The 20,914-nt window shown below is 43.2% G+C and overlaps 1 protein-coding gene across 5 annotated transcripts in view; it reads right to left on the reverse strand.

Annotated features, from left to right (window-relative positions):
• PIP4K2A (phosphatidylinositol-5-phosphate 4-kinase type 2 alpha) overlaps positions 1–20,268 on the reverse strand; it is a 117,773-nt gene extending 97,505 nt beyond the window's left edge. For 4 of the 5 annotated variants that reach the window (XM_075419517.1, XM_075419516.1, XM_075419514.1 and 1 more), the window contains exon 1: positions 19,414–19,724. In XM_075419517.1, coding sequence (XP_075275632.1) covers positions 19,414–19,554 — 141 coding nt within the window. In that variant the 5' untranslated portion in view covers positions 19,555–19,724. Of the gene's footprint in view, positions 1–19,413; positions 19,725–20,207 lie in introns of those variants that run through there. The other variant, XM_075419515.1, reaches the window with a different exon arrangement.
• Between the last annotated feature and the right edge of the window lie 646 nt (positions 20,269–20,914).

Raw genomic sequence — 20,914 nt, forward strand, 5'->3', positions numbered from 1 at the left:
TGCTCCACCAGCTGAAGCAACCTCTCAGAGAAGCATCCAAGTATTTTTTAGGTTAGTACTCTAAAGAGTGGAGGGAGGAAGACTCTCCAAGTTATGTTTGCAAAACATGCATTAAACCCAGGATCTAAATACAAAGAAGAAAACCCCAAAATTATGAGATTTACATTAAGAAACTGTACTCAGTTAAGAAGCACTTGACACAGGAGTGCTTTGTGTTATCTACACTGGGACCTGATAGATTTACCTGACACCATGACCGCTGAAAGGGTCAGCTCTGATTTGACAGGTAGGTGAGACTCTTCTCAAAAAAATCAGAACTACATACAAGAACAACTGTTCTTTCACCCTGTTTCTGGTGTTAGTTCATGTATATCATGCACACACATTGTAGTGACAAGTAACTATGATATGTATAGAAGGCCTCTACACAAGAAAAATTATAGCTACATTAAAATTATCAGACAAAACTTGTACTGAACAATAGCTGAAGTCTACAAGAACTAGAGACCTAAACAGTGTCACACAGTCTTAATTTTGTTCATTTTCCCATCCACAGGCTGCAGACTGTGCATCACCTACAAAAGAGATACGAATATCTATAATTTACACCACAACATTAAATTTGCATTAGCTATAGAATTACTTTTCTCATCAGGTTCTAGAATAATGGTGCTTAGAATGAGGCTAATGCACTTCAAAACAGTTTACCTTGTAGTTCCAGAGCACGATGGCAGGACCTTAATTTACCCACAAGATACAATGGAGGTTCAGAAATACTAAAAATAAATTTGATTTGTATTTCTTTAGTCTTCCCCCCAAACCTCAATGTTTACAATAAGACTTTAGTACTTCGCACTTGACTTCCAAGTATTCAATATCTCTTCCAACTACAAGTAGTGGCTTTAAAACACTGAAATAAGTGTATCTAATGCTTACCACATCATGATAAGAAGTCACTTAACCTTATGTTTTTTCAGTGGGAGACTGAACATAGGTCCCTAGTTTTAACTCCCTTCGCTTTAGCCTTAGTTTTAATTGCCTTAGTCTCAAGATAATTTCATTTTTCTAGCCCGTCTGCACAATACACACTCCCATTTCTGTAAGAGTCAAGGTACTACTCTGAAAACAACAGCCTCCCCTCACTATCAGTCCTGGGTCATCTCTTCAGCATAAAAAAAAGTGCTCAGCGAAGTATTGCTGGAGTCTCATCAGAAACACTGCGAGCTGTAGCAGGAACTCACTACATGTGAATAGATGTCTGCTTGTTCACTTCCAACAATTCCCAAGCTAACTGGTGCAAGGACCAAAAGTAAGACTGGAGACAAATGCAGCAATGAATTGGACCTATCATTTCTTCAAATAAAAAGTCATTATTTAAAACTCATAGACCTGTATAATAACATAGCATATGTAATAGCACATTGAAACATTTCAAATTTTATTACAGAATTTAACAATACTGAAGGAGTGACAAGGGCAGTCCAAAGACACTAAAACCTACCTATGTAACATCACTGTAGTTACATCACTGTATTGTAAAATGATAGATTAATAATTAGGAACAAAACATACCTAAGCAAGAACCAAGCACCTAAAGAATCTCGAATCATCCAGATGGTTGACTTCTATTTCTCTTACAGACACAACTTTATTTGAAATCTTCTCATCAACAATTCTTCACCAGTTTACCGAGGCATAGCCATTTATTTTTGCAGACACTTACACAGTTATGTTTTTACATCAGTTGTCCAAGATGCTTTCCAGAGAAAGTATTTCCTCATCTTTTACTGCTCCTGAATTCAATTCAAATGACTCCTTGACCTGACAAACTCACAATGCAAAACAATATTAAAATCCTAATTTATTTCTATGTAGAGCGCTGAACTAATCCAATATATAGCCACCTACTCTGTAGGATCATGCCAGCACTTACACAAATGCTACAGTAATCTGCTTTCCCCTTCTCCCAAACTAGTTGCCGTATCAAAGTAAAAAGCATTTGTAACTATTTTAACAGGAATGCACTTGCAGAACTAGACCTCTCTGACATTAGCCTAGCAATTCTTATGTATTTATTCTTTGGAGTCTGAAGTTTGACAAATTCCCCACTTGTTCCAAATTAAATAGAATAACCTCATCCTACCACCTTACTTCTATATGTTCTTCCCTTCACTGACATCTTAAAGTACGAGATATTGCCCTACGACTCTTTCTTCGCAGCCATCTCAGCTCTATTAAAATAGGTGAGCAGGCAACTGACCCAGCAGGCTTGTGTCCCAGCTACAAGTCTGAAGTCTCAAAGGCCCCACCTACCACACCACAACTCTGCTACATTGGATTTTTGGTTTTTTAACCAGTTAATTCTGTCAGCAATAGACCAGGCTTTATATAACTAATACATCAGTGTTTCCTGGGAGAATCTGAGGCTGACAACACAGGAACACTTTAAGGCTTTCAGAACAGCTAGGTTTTATAGTATAGCCCTAGAAAATGCAACATACTGACTACAGCCTCTCGCATGACGCTGGTGTTTCAGTCTTTACTGTGCTTAACATATAGGAGGGTTCCATGTCATGAGGATACTGTAGAATTGCCTTTGAGTATTTAACTATTAATATTTCATTTAAAAATATTCAAGACATACATTTTAACACATATAGAAACATCCAGACCAGGACTCAGTGGCCAGAGTTAAATTTAATCAGAATCCACAATCCATTAGCAGCTGGAAGAGTTCCAGCAGCTGCCTGTGCCCTTGGCCATCTGCCAAGACCACTGATTGTGTTTTAAGTCCCCTGAAATTACAAGGATGTATTTGAATATGCCATTCTCCACTTTTGCTACAGTATTTACAATTTTCTTCTATTGCACATATAAAAGTAGCTGTCTACCTCACCACCAATTCATTTGCATTTTACAGACATACACAGACACACTTAACGTCACCTAAATTTCAAGCATGTTTGGTACTTTTTGCAAAGCTGCTAACCCTTACATTTCCAGGCTTCTTGAACAATAGGAAAGCAAGGCAGTAGTGACACCTAACATGAGCAAGCCATAGCTAGCATCCAAAATTTGAATTTAAATTTAAATATTAAATGTAATCTGTGGAGATAAAGTGAAAGGTCTCAAGCATTCACCAGTGCTTTCTACAAGTACACTAGAGCCAAACATCAAAATTCTTGTCTAAAAACCTCACTGAAGTCTACTGCTCAGTCATGACCATGCACTAATACATAGCTCTTACAATAGCATTGAGTAGAAAATGCTGAAGTGACAAAGAAGTGTTAAAACCAATCACACTAACAAGGTCTTTATGATACAACATCAAAATGAGGTAAGCAATTCCGGCCACATCCCAAGAAAGCTGGGGAGTGTTACATCTCCCAGGATCATCTTCAAACACACGCAGTCACAACTCTCTGGAGACCTTCAGATGTATCGGAGAACGTCCAGGTTAAAAAAATTAAGAATAAAACAGATAGCCATGACAAACAACTCTTGCAAAAACTATGGTAGAAAGGCAAGCAGAAAAAAATAGCCAGATGTCCTTTTATTAAAGCCACAGACAGCTGAAAAGGGCTTGATTGGAGTTATTTACCCCTTTACCGTATACCACAGGTAGTGCTGCTGATCTCCTGCAATCTGTACTCATGGGATGCAGTTTAGACAAAAGACCACATAAGACAAACAGGTCACTTGGGGGGAGACCGAAACATGCCTTTTATTGGAACAGCAGAGAGAAGAGACTTGTGTCAGTCTCCGAACAAAGACACAAATTAAAACGGTGTGTTGGAAAACAGTAGATGCAGAAGAGAATTTTTACTAAGCTGGTTAACTACTAGATGTACCACATCAAACACAGCAGTGCACTGCAGCTGCACAGAAAAATGTATGATATTTCAAGTAGGGTCCTCTTACATTTTTTACCCGTGTAAATATTATACCTGCTTAGTCAAGACAGCTATAGAGTAGTACTGCTGTGAGAGTTTGCAAGTGTACCCAATATGGGTGAAGCTAAAACTGAAAAAAAATGAGGCTGAAGGGACACAAGACACTAAACCCAACAGCCTGCTCGCATCACAAGGGAGACTACGGACTCACTGCCCAGCTGCTCCCTGCACCCCACCGGGCAGCTCTGCCCACCCCTTTGCACTGGCTCTGGTACTTGCCAGATACCACAGAAACCAATTATTTAATTTCATAAAAATATAACCTTCCTTCCTAAAAAGGTATTTTTCCTGCTGAATTGGTAAGTTGTATCCTTGGCCAAGGATACAATACTGAGGATAGTGAAAAAAGGAAGGAAAGAATAGGACCAAGACCAACAACTCCTGCTGAAAAGAGGTGAAAATGAAAGAACATAAAACTGAACCACAAGTTATCCCTTCGAGCACTCCTACTGGGAGCATATAGTCAGATTCACTAAAGACATATACATGCGAACAAGCTAACACAGCATTACCGATCCAGCAAATTGTTATTCAGAGTAAGCATAAGTTGTCCCTCAGGGGAAAGGTTTACTAAGACACAACCCTAGACTGGGAAGGGACACAGCCACAGAAGTATGAGTGATGCACATTCAAACATAGAAGGGAACAGACTCTAAGCATGGAAAAAGGGATACAATTTCTTTTCTGTAAAGATGACTTTTTGTAGTCTCACATAATACCAGGAAGAAGTCTTATCAGAGGAACAGCTGAAAAAAGTAGAATAATTTTCCCATTACTCGGCAAAGATGCAGGAGAACAGTTTGCTGAGGTTTCTTTATCACTTACTGCAAAAACCATGGCATTGAAGACAGAATACTAAAATGGATTAAGCCTAAGAGATTCACTTATAGGTTCAGCAATAGACTTAGACTTGGTGTCAGTGTCTCCCACTGGGACAAACAGCAGCATTTCCAAGATCCCTGGAAGTTACCACGCATATGGACTATCTGTATTCCAAATCTTTTTTTAACAAAGTGCCATAATGAGACTACACCTTCATTTCCTTTTATTTTAGTTGATTAGCATTTGCTGAAAATCTGAAAAACATTTCCACTAAGAGACTAGTATTTAAACTGGCAGAGTTATCAGATTTTACTGCTTCTTTACATGAGATAGCAAGTGCAATATTGATTAAGAGGGGTGAAGCTAATTAGAAGTGACTTGATCAGACAGAATTTGGTATCTATTGCCAGAGGACAAGCAGCTCAAGAATAAACTGGCTTATTATGATGTCTGTTGATAAAGCCTATACCAGCAGCACCTTCCAGCAGCAGCCAACTTAGAGATTTCACTACATCTTCTATCGGTCCTCCTCTTGATCATCACCAGAATTAACACTTGCCAGGTTTCAAAGTCACTAGCCTCTGTGCAGGGGGAGAAACAAATACAGCCCCGAGGAGGATCTGGTTCACAGCTGGCTTAGGTTGAGACTTCACCCTTCCTCGGCAGCAAGCAATCGTAGCCCAACTTGCAATGTGCTCTCTCACCCACTAACTGCTCCTACCTGTGCTTGATAAGGCCCTGATGAGAAGCCATTCTGCTTGTTATCTTGAACAACAGCAACTCCCACTGCATCCCTGTCCTTCCTGCTCCTCCATCCCTGCCTCGGGGAGTGGCTTTGGGCAGGAGAGCAGCTGGCCTAGCTGACAGCAGGGGCTCCCCCCTGCCCACACCAAGGCTAGGTTTCAGGCAAGACCACCCCCTTCCGCCACCGTTCCAGCACATCTGCCCACTATGACAAAGCCGTGCCTTTATTTAACAACTTGGCCAGAAATCAGAGAAACATAACTCATCCAAAAAACATGCAGACCCCCAAACAAAACTCCCCTCTGTCCTAGCAAACACTCATCCCATTCCAGACAGAGAGGGAAGGTGCAACGACAGCTTTAGATCTCTGGAAATCCGTAGGAGCGAAGCCACTGCACTGCAGCATCACTGGCTTCAGGCTGGTTATTTCATCCTTTCTGATCTTCAGTAACCCTTGGAAGGGAAAAAAGCTGATAAATAATTGAAGTAGTTCATTAGTAAATCACCATGGAAAGCTAACAAGATTAATTAAATGCCTTCAGTTTCACAGCATTGGAGCTAAGTGACAAGGAAAATGTCACTTGTGTAAAAGATGTTTATATTCATACAGCAAAGACTTTATATTTCCAATAAAGCAACTCAATTATTCTGCAGTTGTAGCCTGGATAGTTACAGATGATTAATAATGTTGTGGAGAGTTTCCACTGGTTGTTAGCCTAAGAAGCAACCTTCCACTATTTTTTTGTTTCATTCAAGTTTTTGGTGGCAATTGCCTTTCCAAAACTTTAGACGCCCACCTCTATCTGATCAGTCACCTTGCACATTTTTAAGAGTGCTTTTCACTGCCCACAACCCAGGCCAGCGTGACTAGCCTAGGAGCAGAGCTCTAGGCCGGATTTGTTTGACTATTTCTGTCACTCTTTCATTGAATATGCCTTTCTAAGGTAGCTGCAGAGCTGTGTGCTCAGAGGGAGCTGTGAAACAGGTAGCTAGTGACTGCAACAGTGAATCCTGCAAACTCCACCAGAAGCCCCAGCCAGGTTCTCCAGAGCACTTTCCTCCTTGTATTACTTATGCAAATATATGTAAATACACAGGCTCTCAAGGCTGTAGAAAACACTTTGCAAAGCAGTAGGTTAATTAGGCAGGAAATCAGCTGTTCTGTCCTGAAAGATACTGTAAAATTCAACAATACCAATCTTTTGACTAGTCTATTTCTAAAAAAAAAATTAAAACATTTAAAAAATGCAAGCTCCCCTCAGTTGTGCAGTGAGTCACAGCCCTATCACTGCATACTGTTTATTTTATGTTCAAGGAGCCTAAAAGCTGAGCATTTTCATTCCTGGTTTGTCAGGCCTGTTAAACTGGTCTCTGAAGCCTCAGCTTGGAAAAGCTGTTACAGCCAAACCATCCCAAGCATCACCAAATGCAGAAGGCGGGACTGGACACTTTTGTCCACCCCACCTGAAGCTCTAAGCCATTAGATACATTTGAAGACTTGGTGAATACTGGAAGCTAGTTTTGTCAGACATACATGTTTTTCAAAGAGCGATGAAGAAGTCTGGCACCAACTGTAGAGATTACTGTACCACACAGCTGCATCAGCAACAATACTATAACAAGGTTTAGCATTCCTGGATAAATACATTTCAACAACTAAGACATCATTCTTATGAACTAAGTACCCTAAATGGTTACAACCCACAGAATGATATTTAAAATATCTGGCAGATCAAGCACATGGAGAGGGAAAGACATGACTACCCAGACAACTACTATTAGCCCATAATGCAATCTAATAGGGAAAAAATGCAGTGCATCAGAATCGCGGAGCAAAGCTTCAGATACACTCCGTAGTATCTGGAAAGTTGAGTATTTGCATTCCTCAGCAGAGCTACATGTCAGGGGAGGTGACACAGTGATAGCTTCTGTGAAAAGCTTATTTTAGGGTTCAATTCCTTAGACTATCAAATAAGGGGAAAATGGCACAAAACATAGCTAGCATGAATTTGACAAACGAGTTCTGAGCTCAAACTTGTCAGCTAGGAAAGCAATGAGGCTCAGGGATCATGCCATACTATCTCAGCCCTCTGTTGCTTCTTCCACCTACTTGAAGACATAGTATTAAATTTCATCATGCAAGTGATCCATGCCAGATTGCACCACTGAGTCAGTTTTCAGCAGCAGGTGAAAGAAAGCAGGGAAGCCCTTGCAGTAAAAGTACTTGTCTTGATGAGTGGCTACACAACTCCCATCTTGAGAACTCTACACAACCAAATCTATGTTTTTCCTTCAACAAAGGGCCTAGGGTTTTTGTTTTTTAAATATAAACCGTGCTTGCCATGTCAGAAATGAGTTAGTCTCCCAAGTTAACACTTTTCAAAGCCTTTGACCAGTAAGTCCAATGTTCACAGAACATTTCAAACATCCCTCCCCCCCGTTTTTTTTTTTTTTGAAGAACAGGGTATATACACGTCAAGAGTCTATCAGCCAGGCAGATGATCCAGGTTCTTTTTGGTTTTGCTTATTAAGAGGCTAATATTAGTCAGAATACAAGTTTGACTGGAGAACAACCAATCCTGAAATACTAGTAGTGTGTTCATGTGACAAATCTCCTGGACGAGATCTTCAGTTCAGAAAGGGGTCCCACTGCACCACAAATAAAAGCAAGCAGGTTGCTTCAGCTTCAGGCATTACCTCCCACCAGCCAAGTGTCTGGTGCCCTTGGCCAACTCAGCTACAGAAGGTAACATACATTGATTTAAATGACCAGATTTTTAATTCTACTTCGTAAACAAAGTTACACAGGCTATATTAAACCATGAATGCAGTTTTAAAATTACTTTTAGCCTTACTACTGAGGTAAACATACACATGTAGCAACAGCTACTTATGTGACTGAATTACTGTCTGCCAGCTAGCCATATTTCTATACTCCTCAACTCCCTCTGTTCTTAAACTTCATTTAGGAACTTTTGTTCAGCATTGGGCTGCCACAAGAATAGCATGGTATCCTGTGACAAAGCCAAACAAGAGGAATATTTTCCTGCTCCTAATAACTCTTAAGACATGTAGATAAACCAGCATTTTTACATACCAAGTAACATAAGGATGGCTTCACCACCTCAGCAACACAAAGACACTCTCCAAATTACCCAACATTACATACATTTTACTGTAAAATGGTTAGAAACATGGCTTTTTAGGAAAGAAGAGTCTCTGCATTTTGAAAGGCATTTATAATGGTGTGAACAAGACCTTGGGCACATCACTCCAGATTAGTTAGCAAGAACAAGCCCATTGTAAAAAGAGTCACCACCATTCGCATCCCAATGGACCTTCATCTTTCAGGTGACCAACACATCATGTAGAGGGGAACCACTGCTTTCATGCTCTTCCAGTAAATTTTTAGGTGCTCAGCCTTTAATTGTGAAGCAAGTCATGTTCAGCAGAAAACTTTTGGAAGTCATTCAGAGGAAAATGAAAAAGTTGATGGCTTAAATACGAAAGCCTGGGAGATTTCCTCAACAAGATAGGAATATTAAAAATAACCTACTGAGTGACACCTTCCAAGGAGAAGCTTGCAATATAGCTTCTCTGAAAGTACAAAAATAATGTCTGAAGAGTAATTAACTTGAAAAGTGAATTAAAAACACCACTACCAACCACAGATAAATGCTGTATGGGGGAGGAAAGCCCTGATAAGTGGTATTGAGAGATGTGGTGGAAAAGGAAAAAAATCCACCCCACTCCTACCAAGAAACAGGCATAGAGCACCAGCAAGATGCTCAAGATTTCAATACTGTTTTAATGTGCTGCAACAGAATGAGCTGAGGAGGGACAGGAGTGCAGGATTCTGTGAGCCCAGAGACATCTGAACCCTATTAACATCCCCAAGGCAACATAGCCTGAAGGACATTGCTCACTCAAATGAAATAACCAGCTACAACCGCCTGCAGCTGTAGGTAGGAAAGAGCAGCATTGTTGAATCAGCTGAAGCCCAGAATAACCGCTGGAGAAACTGCTATATCAGGAACTCCCTGCACCCACAGAAACAGACAAGAGGTTCTGAAAACAGTGACTGCAGTGCTTTTCGCCTGCAAGCAGGTACATGCGTTTGTTAACGTGCACTAAGATTTTGTTTCTGTAAATTAGTTGTATCACTTGTCTTCTGTGGGCCTGGGGAATATCCAGAAAGGTTTTCTTGTTTGTTTGGTCCTGTCCGCTGTGCAAGCACAGGAGAAGGCTGGTTTACACATCACAGATCACAAGTGAATCACCAGTCAGACTGAAAACTCACTAATCTGACAATGCTGCTTAAGACCAAAAAGAATAACTAGACCAGCAAATTTCTCTTCAATCCTCCTCTGCTAATCTCATTATCACCAGGGGGGGAAAACGCGGTGAGCAGCAGGGAAAGCCCAGTCTGCATCAGGCCCAAGCTGCTGCACAAGAGCGTGGTGCTGAGCATGGGACACTGCCTTTCAGTTCGAGTGAGTCATTTCTGAGCCCTCCAACTGTAAGTCTGCGGTGACAGAAGAGGAGGCTGGGTATGGGCTTTCCAGTGAGGTCAGCTTGTTTTAGACTGCTATCTTTCCCAGAAAGACAACCAGCTCTTTTGACTAGCTAGCTGAGACAGCACATGTTGATAAGTACTTCCTCTTCAAGGACTTACTGTAAAAATAAAATGATTTCAAGTATAAGCCTTTAAATATTATCACTACTTGGACCAAGCAGTCTCAGACCAATTTGCATGCTATCTTTAAAACTGGAGCTGTATATCTTTATACAGGCGGTTTGAGTAAGTCTGGAAGAGATTACATTATTTTTCTTCCAGGATTGGAAAAGGTACAGAAAATCCCTAGAAACAGAATAGTATGCAAGTACAAACCCCAGAGAAATCTACTCAAACAGCATCTCACTGATTGTTTTCATTATTTGCAAATCATGCAATACTTCATGAAAAAGTGATACTCAGAGGCACAAATCTGAGAACCACAACCCTGAATGCAAGTGTTCTCAAACTTGCATAGAAGCCAACAGTAATCTTTACCATTACGCCTTTCTTAAAAAGAACAAAGTAGAAAACAGTATCAGGATCATAACTTCAAAATCTAAAATGAAAGCAGATATCCCATTCCTCACGCAACCAATTTCTAGATTTTTGGCATTTTGAAATTTGGTCTTCTAAAACTAGCTCTAGATTCAGATTAATACACAAAAAGTCAGAAAGACAGAAGCAGGAAGCTCAGGGATTAGCAACCTTGCTTTTGTTATGTCAGTCTTCCAATTGTTGCTCAGCTTCAGGCAACCATAATGCATCTGACTTGCACACTGCAAAGGCCCTGACAATTACAGACCTAAGGAGTATTTCCCTCCAAGCTCCTCTAGAAAGTTTTCTGTTATAATCATACAGATCCCAAGCCACAATGAGAGCCACACCACACCATAACACCAGTATATACTCTCCAACTACAGACAATCTACACAGCTGAGAGAGAAAACAAGCACACTGAACAAACGGAGGCACAACCAGCAACACCATGACATCAGAACCTGCTGTACCATAAATGGTTTTGGTATCTAAATGATCTAGCAAGGGTCTACAAAACACTGCGCAACACAAAGCGGAAGTAAGCTCTGCAAAACAGCTTTAAGTCTAAAGTTTGCAACTGGACATGCCACAGATGAAGGGCATTATATCACAACTATTAGTTTAATAACTGAATTATTGAGGCTTGGCACCACAATCTAATCAGATATTACTCAGCTTCAGTTCAGTATAATAAAACTGTTACTAAGCTGCTTTCCTTTGACTGGTCTTAGGCTAACCAAGTTGGGTATTTTCCTCTCTCCCTCCTCCAAAAATCCCAGAGAAGTCAGTGACTGCTATAGCCACATGCTTGATATCCTACAAAAGAACATTTAAAGTACAATTCTCAAGAATTACTATTGTATAGAAGGTCTTCCAAATGTTGGCATTTGCCTCAAAAGTAACTTCAAAAATTTCAGCCCCTAGGAAGCTATTATCACTTTTCTGAAGACATTTACTCTCTACCTGGACAGGCGAATTATGAGGTTAGATGGTTTAGCACATTCCAAAGACCAAGACTGAAGAGATGACCAGAAACCAGCAGGTAGAATATGGACGCTTCTATCTCTTATAAAATACATGACTATTTCAAAAGGTTAAAACGGGTGAGAAAGGTCTCCATGCTGAAAGTGCAGAACCCATGGTGAGAGTTCTCTACTCAAGTGTTTTTTACTATGGGCAGAGTAACCCCACACTACCAAATACAAAACTGAGCGTGTAGAGAGGAGACCACTGGTCAGTCAAAGAGTACACACCAGAGCTATCCCAGTCCCTCCAACAGTCCTAAGCAACTATAAAAACTTAAAGTACACCTATATCAGCCTCTTCCCTCCCACTCTTCCTGTAGTGTTTTTGCAGCTCCTCTTTCAAACTGGGACTGACACTTGTGGATGTGGCCTGTTGTGGTGTAACAACCCTAACCCTATTGACTCTCTGCATTAGTTTCTCCCCCCTAACTTACCACAGGATCAGCTCAGTGCCAGAGAGAGTGGAAACAAGTCCAGCAGCCCCAGCTCTAGCTGGCTTCAGTATTATGAGGGCTGTGGTTTGACTAACCTTAGGCTAGCTTAAACCAGCGCTGCCTTACAAAGAAGTTATTTTGCCCCACCTTTTCTGCTTTTGCATCAACTCCATGTTCTTTGTGCTGGCACAGCTGTTTGCATGGCTGGACAAACTTAAGTGAATTATGGCCCATCTAAAAACTCCTTGAAATGTATTATTTTTGCTGAATTATTACTTTGGATTACTGGGTAATTACTGATAAGGAAAACAGATATGACTAGTTAACCAGGAAGACTAAAATGGCAGAGACTCAATTGATAAAATACAAATGCAAGAACAGCAGAGTTGCAAGAGATGAGACAGCATGTGACTGAGACATGAAGAGGGAGACTGAGAAAAGTGAAAGATTAAACCAGATAGCTCAAGCAGCTGCAAGGTGGTTCTGTGTTTCAGCCCCACCAAGGAGCTCTGCAGGCTTTCTAATAATGCCACACAAGGGAATGTGATTTTTTTTCTGTTTTGTCTTACAATCTAAAAGGATCACGCATAAACTCACAGCTGTGTTAAGAATATTAAGGTTGCCTTGGGAACTTACAATACACACAAAAGAGCTGGATTAGACTAATTACCTTGCTTCGGTACACAAGGTAGTTGTTCACCAAGCCTGATGAAAAATAAGTACTCTAAAAGGTGTATGGCCATAAGTATTTCTACTGCAAACTATTCAGCCCCACTCTTTGAAGATAAAGCTAGTGTTTTCTTTCTCATTTGTGACATCCATCACTATAGCATTCAGCTACTTCAAACAATTTTCACAACACCCTTATTAAGCAATCTCTCAACACAAAACTAATTATTACAGAACAGCCCAGGCTCTACAGGAAGATCGTAAGACAGATGTTCACATAGAAAGCCACATGCAAGAAGTTACCACCTCAACAATGTAAAGCTAACCCATTTCACCACATACTGGGATGCAGACCATGAAAACTAACAAGGTTTGTCATTACCATCCCACAGCCAAGGCAGCAATTTCTTTGACTGGTTCAGCTATTTTGCTAAGTGCAAGCACGTGCTTTACCAACAGTGAAAATGAGGAAGAGAAATCCAGACTTTTGTTAGACATCTAAATAGTAAGCATCAAGTATAAAAAGTGGAAAAACATGGAAATAGGCCTTGGGAGTACACAAAATAATGAATTCATGCTGGAGTCCATTAACCACGACAGCAGTCAATCACTTAAGTCAGGAAAAAGTGATAATGAACCTGTATTTCTTTCAAGCCTTTAAAACATCATAGTTCAACAAAGATGATCAACCTTTCAAAAAGTCAAGACAGCTGTAAGACAACATGATTACCACACTGATCACTTAGCTCTGGCAAGTTTACACGGAAGATCTGTAAGTAACAGGCAGTTTCACCTCGCTCTAAAGTTGTCATGAAGTTACATAATGTACAGCTAGCCTATGGAACCCTACGGCACAAGATGTTTTCAAGGAAGAGCAGAAAACAGAACTGTACAGCAGGAACTGCATAATGGGTGAGTCAGTTATATCAAACAAAGTTTGCCACCCTGAAACTACAGGAGGAAAACAAGCATCCACCAGGCTCTGACCAATGGGCATAATGCAAGTGTCTGCTTTAATGAGCAAGGAATTAAAAAATACTCCCCTAGAGACTCTTTCTTAAGGCATCTGGTGCAGGATACTCAAATAAGATGACTAAGTTGAGTCAGCAAAACAAATTTGTGCAAACTGTTTGCTTGCTGAATGTTGTCCAGCTCTCCACACTGTGGTTAACGAAATTCAGTTTCAAAAACCTATAGGAAAGCCTCCCAGCCTTGGCAGCACCTTCTTTTGTAGAGCGGTATAAACTACAGAAAGCAGTGTCGAAATTGCTGTCTGAACTCTTCTCATAGCTCTTCCCATCTCCTCCCTAACAGAAGCAATTGCGTGCATCCCTTTCAATGGTTCAGAGAAGGACACGAAATATCACTCCTATCTGTATTTCATGTAGGAATGTTTACTACCTTTAACCTAACCATAATAAATAATTACAATTTGTACTTTTACTAGTCTAGCCACTCAGCTGCAAAAGCAGCATCAAATTAATTTCTGCAGTTCACAGAGCTTGACACCCAAAAAAGAACCAGGTTTTCAATAAATAGCTCTTCCCGTTCTACTTCCTTCTATATAAAAAGATCTGGGCTGAGTGCCCAGCTGACTTTATTTGAAAATAGTTCTAATTGTTTTATTATCTGTTCTTCTGTAATCAATGCTTTTTAATACGTTATTTCTTCCTGCTTCTTAGAAAGAGCCTTCTCCCATGTAGCCTACCACCACCTCCATTAAACAATTAAGGTTCATTGGTTTCTTCCCCAAGCTCACCGTTACAAATGTCGAGTTAACTCCAAGATCAGTAACTTTATTTTTACTTTGGCTCAGTCATTTTGAAAAGCCACTTAGAGCACCAGTGCTGTAGTGATGTTCTGCATTAAACACAAACACTAGCAGCACAGTTGACAACACAACTGATGAGTAGCCCTCCCCTTCTCAGCCAATTTCCCACCAACTTGTTGTACTGACAGCTGATGACATGAGTCAACATTATAGTTCCATATCCTCAGGGTGTCACTAGTCTCATTGTCATTTAAGACTATATTAAAAATATGGACCCAGAAGTTAAACTCCTGTACCTGATGAAGAGATATTGCTAGTAGGGAGTGCTGTGGGTGTGGTTTTGTGCATTTTCTCCCCTCTTTAAAAGAGACTAACCATAAACGTAAGTCAATAGTTTTTATTCTAGGGGGCATAACCTAGCTTTCAATTGTTTTAGGCTTCACCCTTCTAGTGGCCTACTCAGTAAGCTCCTTCCAGTACCATTTTTCTAAACGTAAAATGTTTCAGGATCAGAAGTTCTTAGGAGAGGCAAGGCAGGTCAGTACCAAGGAACTTCATTTACGCCACAACCAAGAGGGTACACATTTATTAACAAGCTCTCCAGTGCCATGTTAAAACATCAGGATTGGCATGAGTGAGCGAGCCATTTGTGTATTTGTCTGGATCAAAGTTTGTAACAGGCAAGACAAGTAAGCTAGCTAAGAAAAAACCCTAAACTGGAAACCGACAAGAAAACAGATTTCGTAGGTTTCTGTAGAGATACAGAAGCTTTCCTAACACGATAAAATGCATACTAGTATGTATAAAGGGGAAAGATGCATTTAGTTGCCATGCTTTTTTTCCCCTCACCACTTCTAACTGTGAATGAATCCAGGAGTTACACTGGTGGATAGAGTAGTCCCACGGCTCTCACTCCTTTTATTATTCTGTCCTTGTGTTGTTCCACTTTCGTTAAAAAGATCAAGACAGATTACAGCTGAGAGTGCAACAGTAGCATCAGCCTCGCAGTGCCTCATGTGAGCAGCTGAAGGAGGTGGAGTTTATCTGTTGAATTCTTAACCCACAGAAAGTACCATCTTTCTCATGTACTCTGCAATATGCTGGGGAGAGGTAGTCATTTGATCTATGTATTCTTATTGTTCCACTTGCTTATTAGGCAGCAAGTGCCATTGAGAAGTCAGGCGCTGCTAAATTTTTAGATCAGCTTGTAATCATCCATGAAACAGATGGCGATTACAGATTCCAGGGGCTTGGGGGAGGGGGGGGCCTGTTGATTGGTTTGGGTTACTTTTTTTTTTAAAAAAAAACTTGTACAGTATACTCAATAACTTCATTAGGCATTCATTCTCTTCTCCTAAACATATTTAATTTAATGGTTGCCACAGTAGGTGAGATCTCCAGCAGCCCATTCTTTACCTCAGAATCAGTTACAAAACCCCCCACTTCTATAAATTTTCTTCCATCTTTGTGGGGTGATATGTTTTTATGTACTAAGCCTAGTTGCCTACAAATTCCCAGCTTTCCTAACAAGCTTCCAACAGAAGTGACAATCAAAACGAGCAAGAGCAGACTCACCATCATTGTGCCCATGATGATTATCATAGACTGCAGAACACAGAATGCCTGGCTTTCATTTTTGGTACACAAAACAAGGAGGGAAGAATTACTTCCAAAAGCATTAGGCAAAAGTTACATGCCACCCTCCTTCCCTCCTCTTCTTCCCACAGTTACCGGGAATCTACCAGCAGTGACAATATGGAGGTAAGAACAAAGATGTTACTTAACAAGTCAGTTGTGAATTAAATATTATTACAATTATGTTAACAAGCTAGAAAAATAGCTTAAAGTCATACTAAGCACTGAGTTTAAGTATTTGTTTCAGTAGCACAGCCAGATCATCTTTAACATAGGGTAAAAGACTAAGATCAGCTCTTAGTGATGCAGATGCCTGGAAGATCCAAGTGCACATATGACAATTAATCTTTGCTGCTACAAGTCATCAGTATTATAATCTCATCTACAAAATGGGACACGCTTGCTTTCCCTTTCACTTAGCAGAAAGTTTCATTCAACAGTGTATTTCAGCATACTGAGAAATGAAATTACAGCTCAATGTGAGCACATATTTTCTTGCCTCTTCATATATTTGGGTAATGTTTACATGTTCTTCCCCCTCACATGCCCTTTAAGCTATTACTGAATTTGACTGCGTTACCAAGCAGGATTTTGCATGAGGTATCTCTCTACTTCTACCTACACAACAGCTGAGACCAAACCAATTTGCTTACAGCTTCTTGGATTGGGGGGGGGGGGGAAGGGGGTAATTTATAAGAACCTTGGGTAACAGACACCTCCCTGCAGATATTTTTCTCATTAAGAACTCACACCTTTGCTGTAAGCCCAAGTGCTTTGTGACACCAATGCTCAAGATCTCCCTTTCTAGAGTTACGCTTCCTCCCTAGGGCAGGAGAATTAAGAGAACATTTCTTGTAACATTTTCTTTAAATGGAACTTTTTCACATACTGAATCCAAAATCTGAAAATCCTCCAAAACTCAACTATCAAGTACAGTGGTATTTTAGCACCAAGATCAAAAAGTTAAAAAGCCTGCAGAAGAATCTGCTTTTCCTTTTTTGTCTTCATCAAGTACTTCCTTTCAATATATGCCACATCCTGTCAGATGTGTGGGAACTGCATCTCAGCTTCACCGTTTCAACATCTACTTATCTCCCAAGGCAGTTAGTAAGACAAAGACTTATTTGCTCATTAATAGGTACACATCAGACCGGAAGCAGTCCTAAATACAATTTCTCAGGTTATTACTATATTCTAAGTTTATTTCAGTACTATCATCATCAACTATGATCTACGCTCATCTCCTAGTCTAACACTTTCTTATGGATTTCTGTTTATTCTGCTAAGGATACTTAATTCCCATTTTTTAATGAATCCACACACGTAATTTGTATTTCTCCCATGAGAAATCCTCATCTGTGATAACAAAGCCCAACCACGCTGAACACTCACTTTCATTTGCTGGACGGTGCCACACCAAGCATTACAAACTGACAGGGTAAGCATCTAACAGGGGAGCCTGCAACACTTCAATGCTCTTCTTAGCCAAGTACACAGATGTTTAGATTAGGACACATCAAATTAACTTTTTTTTCATGCTCTCTCATTCAGAGGGATTTTGCTTCCATAGGGCCCAAAGCATTATTTATTATTACACCTTGCAGCAGGGTGAAGAAATGGAAGAATATATGCAGAACACGCAGCGGATACTCACGCCTACAGCCATTGTCTTTATATGAACATGAAGCCACATTTCTCCAAGCCTACTGTACTGCCGAGCTTGCTCTTTAAGACTCCTCAGTGAAAAGGTTTTAGTTTACTAGTTTTATGTGCATGAACTAGGATGCTTTTATCATGTTTTCTGACAGGAACAGCTATGTATGCCACGGTAGCACACGATCATAGGTGTCACCTACAATGTTGTGTTTGTCACTGTTTGTTTTGTTGTTATCTGCACAGTATTGGAGACATCTTTCCTCCAAAAGTAGTGGTATTTCCAGTATGAACACATGGTAACAACAAGCTGTTGCAACATGAAGATCTCTGTTCTCCTCAGAGATATTCTCCTTCTCTCTCTCTCTGGGAAGACTGCCGATAGCTAGTGCACTGCCATTCAGCAGAAGTTTCTCACCCTGTAATTATCAGCTTGCTTTCTTTCATTAAAGAGGGAGGTTTTCCATGAATAATGCTAGCCAGTGAAAAAGGAGCAAAAGAAACTTAAACTCAATTCTGGCAAATACTGTATCATGCAGTGCCACAATTGGAGATCTTCCTGCTTCGTATATAAATATCTAGTTTCTTAACAGTTCATGACACAGGTAGGATGTCACTGGTTACAACTGACCTACAGAAAACTTGAAATCCTTTGTCACCATTTCCTACCGACTCACACGGCTATCTTAGGCAGACTGTTTAACCTCACCGGAGCTTCTCCTCCACCACGCATGACATATTGGTAGGCACAGTTCAAGTGCTTCCCCCGGATCACCACTTTGGGCGTTGTGCCGTTTAACACGGACCTCACGGTGCGGACCCTCGATGCTCAGCCTCCAGGCTTTGGGCAAAAGCTACCAGAACGCACACAAAGGATAAACCTCACAGGACTTGGATGTGCGGGAAACAAAAGGGATACCGAGTTAATACTACCGGCTGCCTTGATGCTCTCACATAATTTGCAGTCTAATCTCAAATTGCACATTCACAGTCATCCTTACCAGCTCAGCAGCAAGCAGTAACCCACATAAACCCAACGCTAGGACACACCGACTTCGCATCGCCAGGAGAAGTTGGTTTTGGTTTAACTGCCCCGACACCCGATTTCAGCTGATCTTAGGGCTCTTCCAACCTTCCACAGTAGATATTTAAAGGCGTAAAGCTGCAACCTGAGCCTCGTAATGCCCAAGCCATGTGACATCTTCACCAGCCTCCCGATTTCAAAGCTTGGCAGCAGGAGCCCGGCGTCACCGCACTCGGTCACCGGGGCTGCGATTCCGCTGCTTTACCGCGCCAAAAGCCGCCGTCCACACCCCCCACCCCCCCACCGGCCGAGCGCACAAATCCGTCAAGAGACACTGGCTTCAGCAAACGGCGCGGGAGACGGCAAAAACTTCGCCGGTTAAACGCCAGTCCCCGGGCATTCGGGGCTCTTCCGTCGCCGCAGCGCGCTCCCGCAACGCCCGCAGCGAGGGGCGGCTCGGGCTCGGCGCCGCGGCCGCCCCGTCGCCCCGGGCAGCGCCGGCCGGCAGGGCACGGCCCCCCCCGCAGCCCTCCCCCGCGGGAGGGGGGTCGATGTCCCGGCGGGGCCAGCCCGCGGCGGGGGGCTTACCGAGTGGTTGACCCCCCACATGAGGACGCTGAGCAGCGGGTCGCTGGCCCGGAACAACTTCACTTTTTGAGCCACGAAGTGCTTTTTCTTGGTCTTGGTTTTACTCGCCACGACGGGCGCGATGCTGCCGGGGGCCGCCATGGCGCGGCCGGTGGAGGAGCCGAAGCGGCGGCGGGAGGAGAGAAGGCGGGGGGACGGCCAGCAGAGAACGGAAGGGGCGAGTCAGCGGCCCAGCGCGGCGGGCAGGCGGCGGGCAGGCAGCCCCGGGACGCCCAGCGCATCCCGGCCTGGCCGCCGGTGCCGCGCGCTGAAATGGCCCCGCTCGCGCGCCGCGGCCCCGCCCCCGCGGGGGAGCCACCGCCCGCCACGCACCGCGCCGCCGCGCCCCGCCCCCGCAGCCGGCGCGGGAACGCCGCCGGAGTTTCGGTTCCTGGCGCCCCACTGCGCATGCCCACGCCCCCCTCCCCTCACCGCCCCCCCCGGGGACCGCGCCTGCGCGGGCGCCGCAGGGGAGGCAGCGCCCTCCCGGCGGCCGTCGGGGAGGGGAGAGGCTGAGGGGAGCGGGGGGGGAGGCGGGTGCGAGAAGGGTGACCGCCCCTCTCCTCACCGCGGGGAGAGGGGCTGCTAGGGACGACCGCCAGCTCAGCGCCTGCCTGGGGAAGAGGGTGGTTCTCGGCCCCCGCCCGGTGCCCGCTTCCCACCCTCACGCTCGCTCTGGAAAACGAAACCTGCCGTCGTCCTAATCTCGACTAACGGCGCACATCGCTACTTTGTGCCGTTGTTGTAATGCTTACCCGAGTTTCCAGTTCCGCCCCCTGCGAAGGGCCCTCCCGGCGCTGGGAGGGCGCTCCGAGGCAGGGCTCTGCCCGCCGCCCCCCGCCTGGCCCCGCTGCCTGAGCTGGGCGGTCTGCTGCAGCCGGCGTACGGCAAACACTGAAACTCGGCCTCCTGCACCCCGTAAGCTACACGCCTCTAGTCATACCCACGCAAAAAAATCTAATTTTTTTTTCAATTTTAAATTTAAGTTTTAAAATGTTTCTTGACTGCCCCGATGGCTGCAGAGGATGTGGTCAGTGACAGACAGTGTCACATCTGCCCGACTCAGGAAGAAATGTCGTACGCAACACGTGCTTTCCTCCACTGTATCATGAGGAACCTCAGTGACAACTCCAGTCGCTGCTCAGGGTCGATACACACAGGTAACGCAGCGCATCCGTCTTCCGTGCCTTACAGCGAGTCACCCGTCAGCTTCTGAACCGTACCCACTGACCCGCCTGCTGCAGAGCTGGGTCTGCTCGCCGGCTGAGCATCCAGCCAGGTGACCAGATACGGAGGCAGCAGCAGGAGTGGCGCTGCTCCGTGAGGGTGGACTCCCCGTCCAGGCAGTACCCTCAGTGACGGGGTCCACACGCAGTGGGCAGAGCCAGGTGCTGGCAACAGCACCCATCGGCTGTCCCGGAGGAGCTGAGGTGATGAACCAGGTCCACCCAGGAAGGCACAA

This window comes from Opisthocomus hoazin, chromosome 4 (assembly GCF_030867145.1).
Source record: "Opisthocomus hoazin isolate bOpiHoa1 chromosome 4, bOpiHoa1.hap1, whole genome shotgun sequence".
Taxonomy (NCBI): Eukaryota; Metazoa; Chordata; class Aves; order Opisthocomiformes; family Opisthocomidae; genus Opisthocomus; species Opisthocomus hoazin.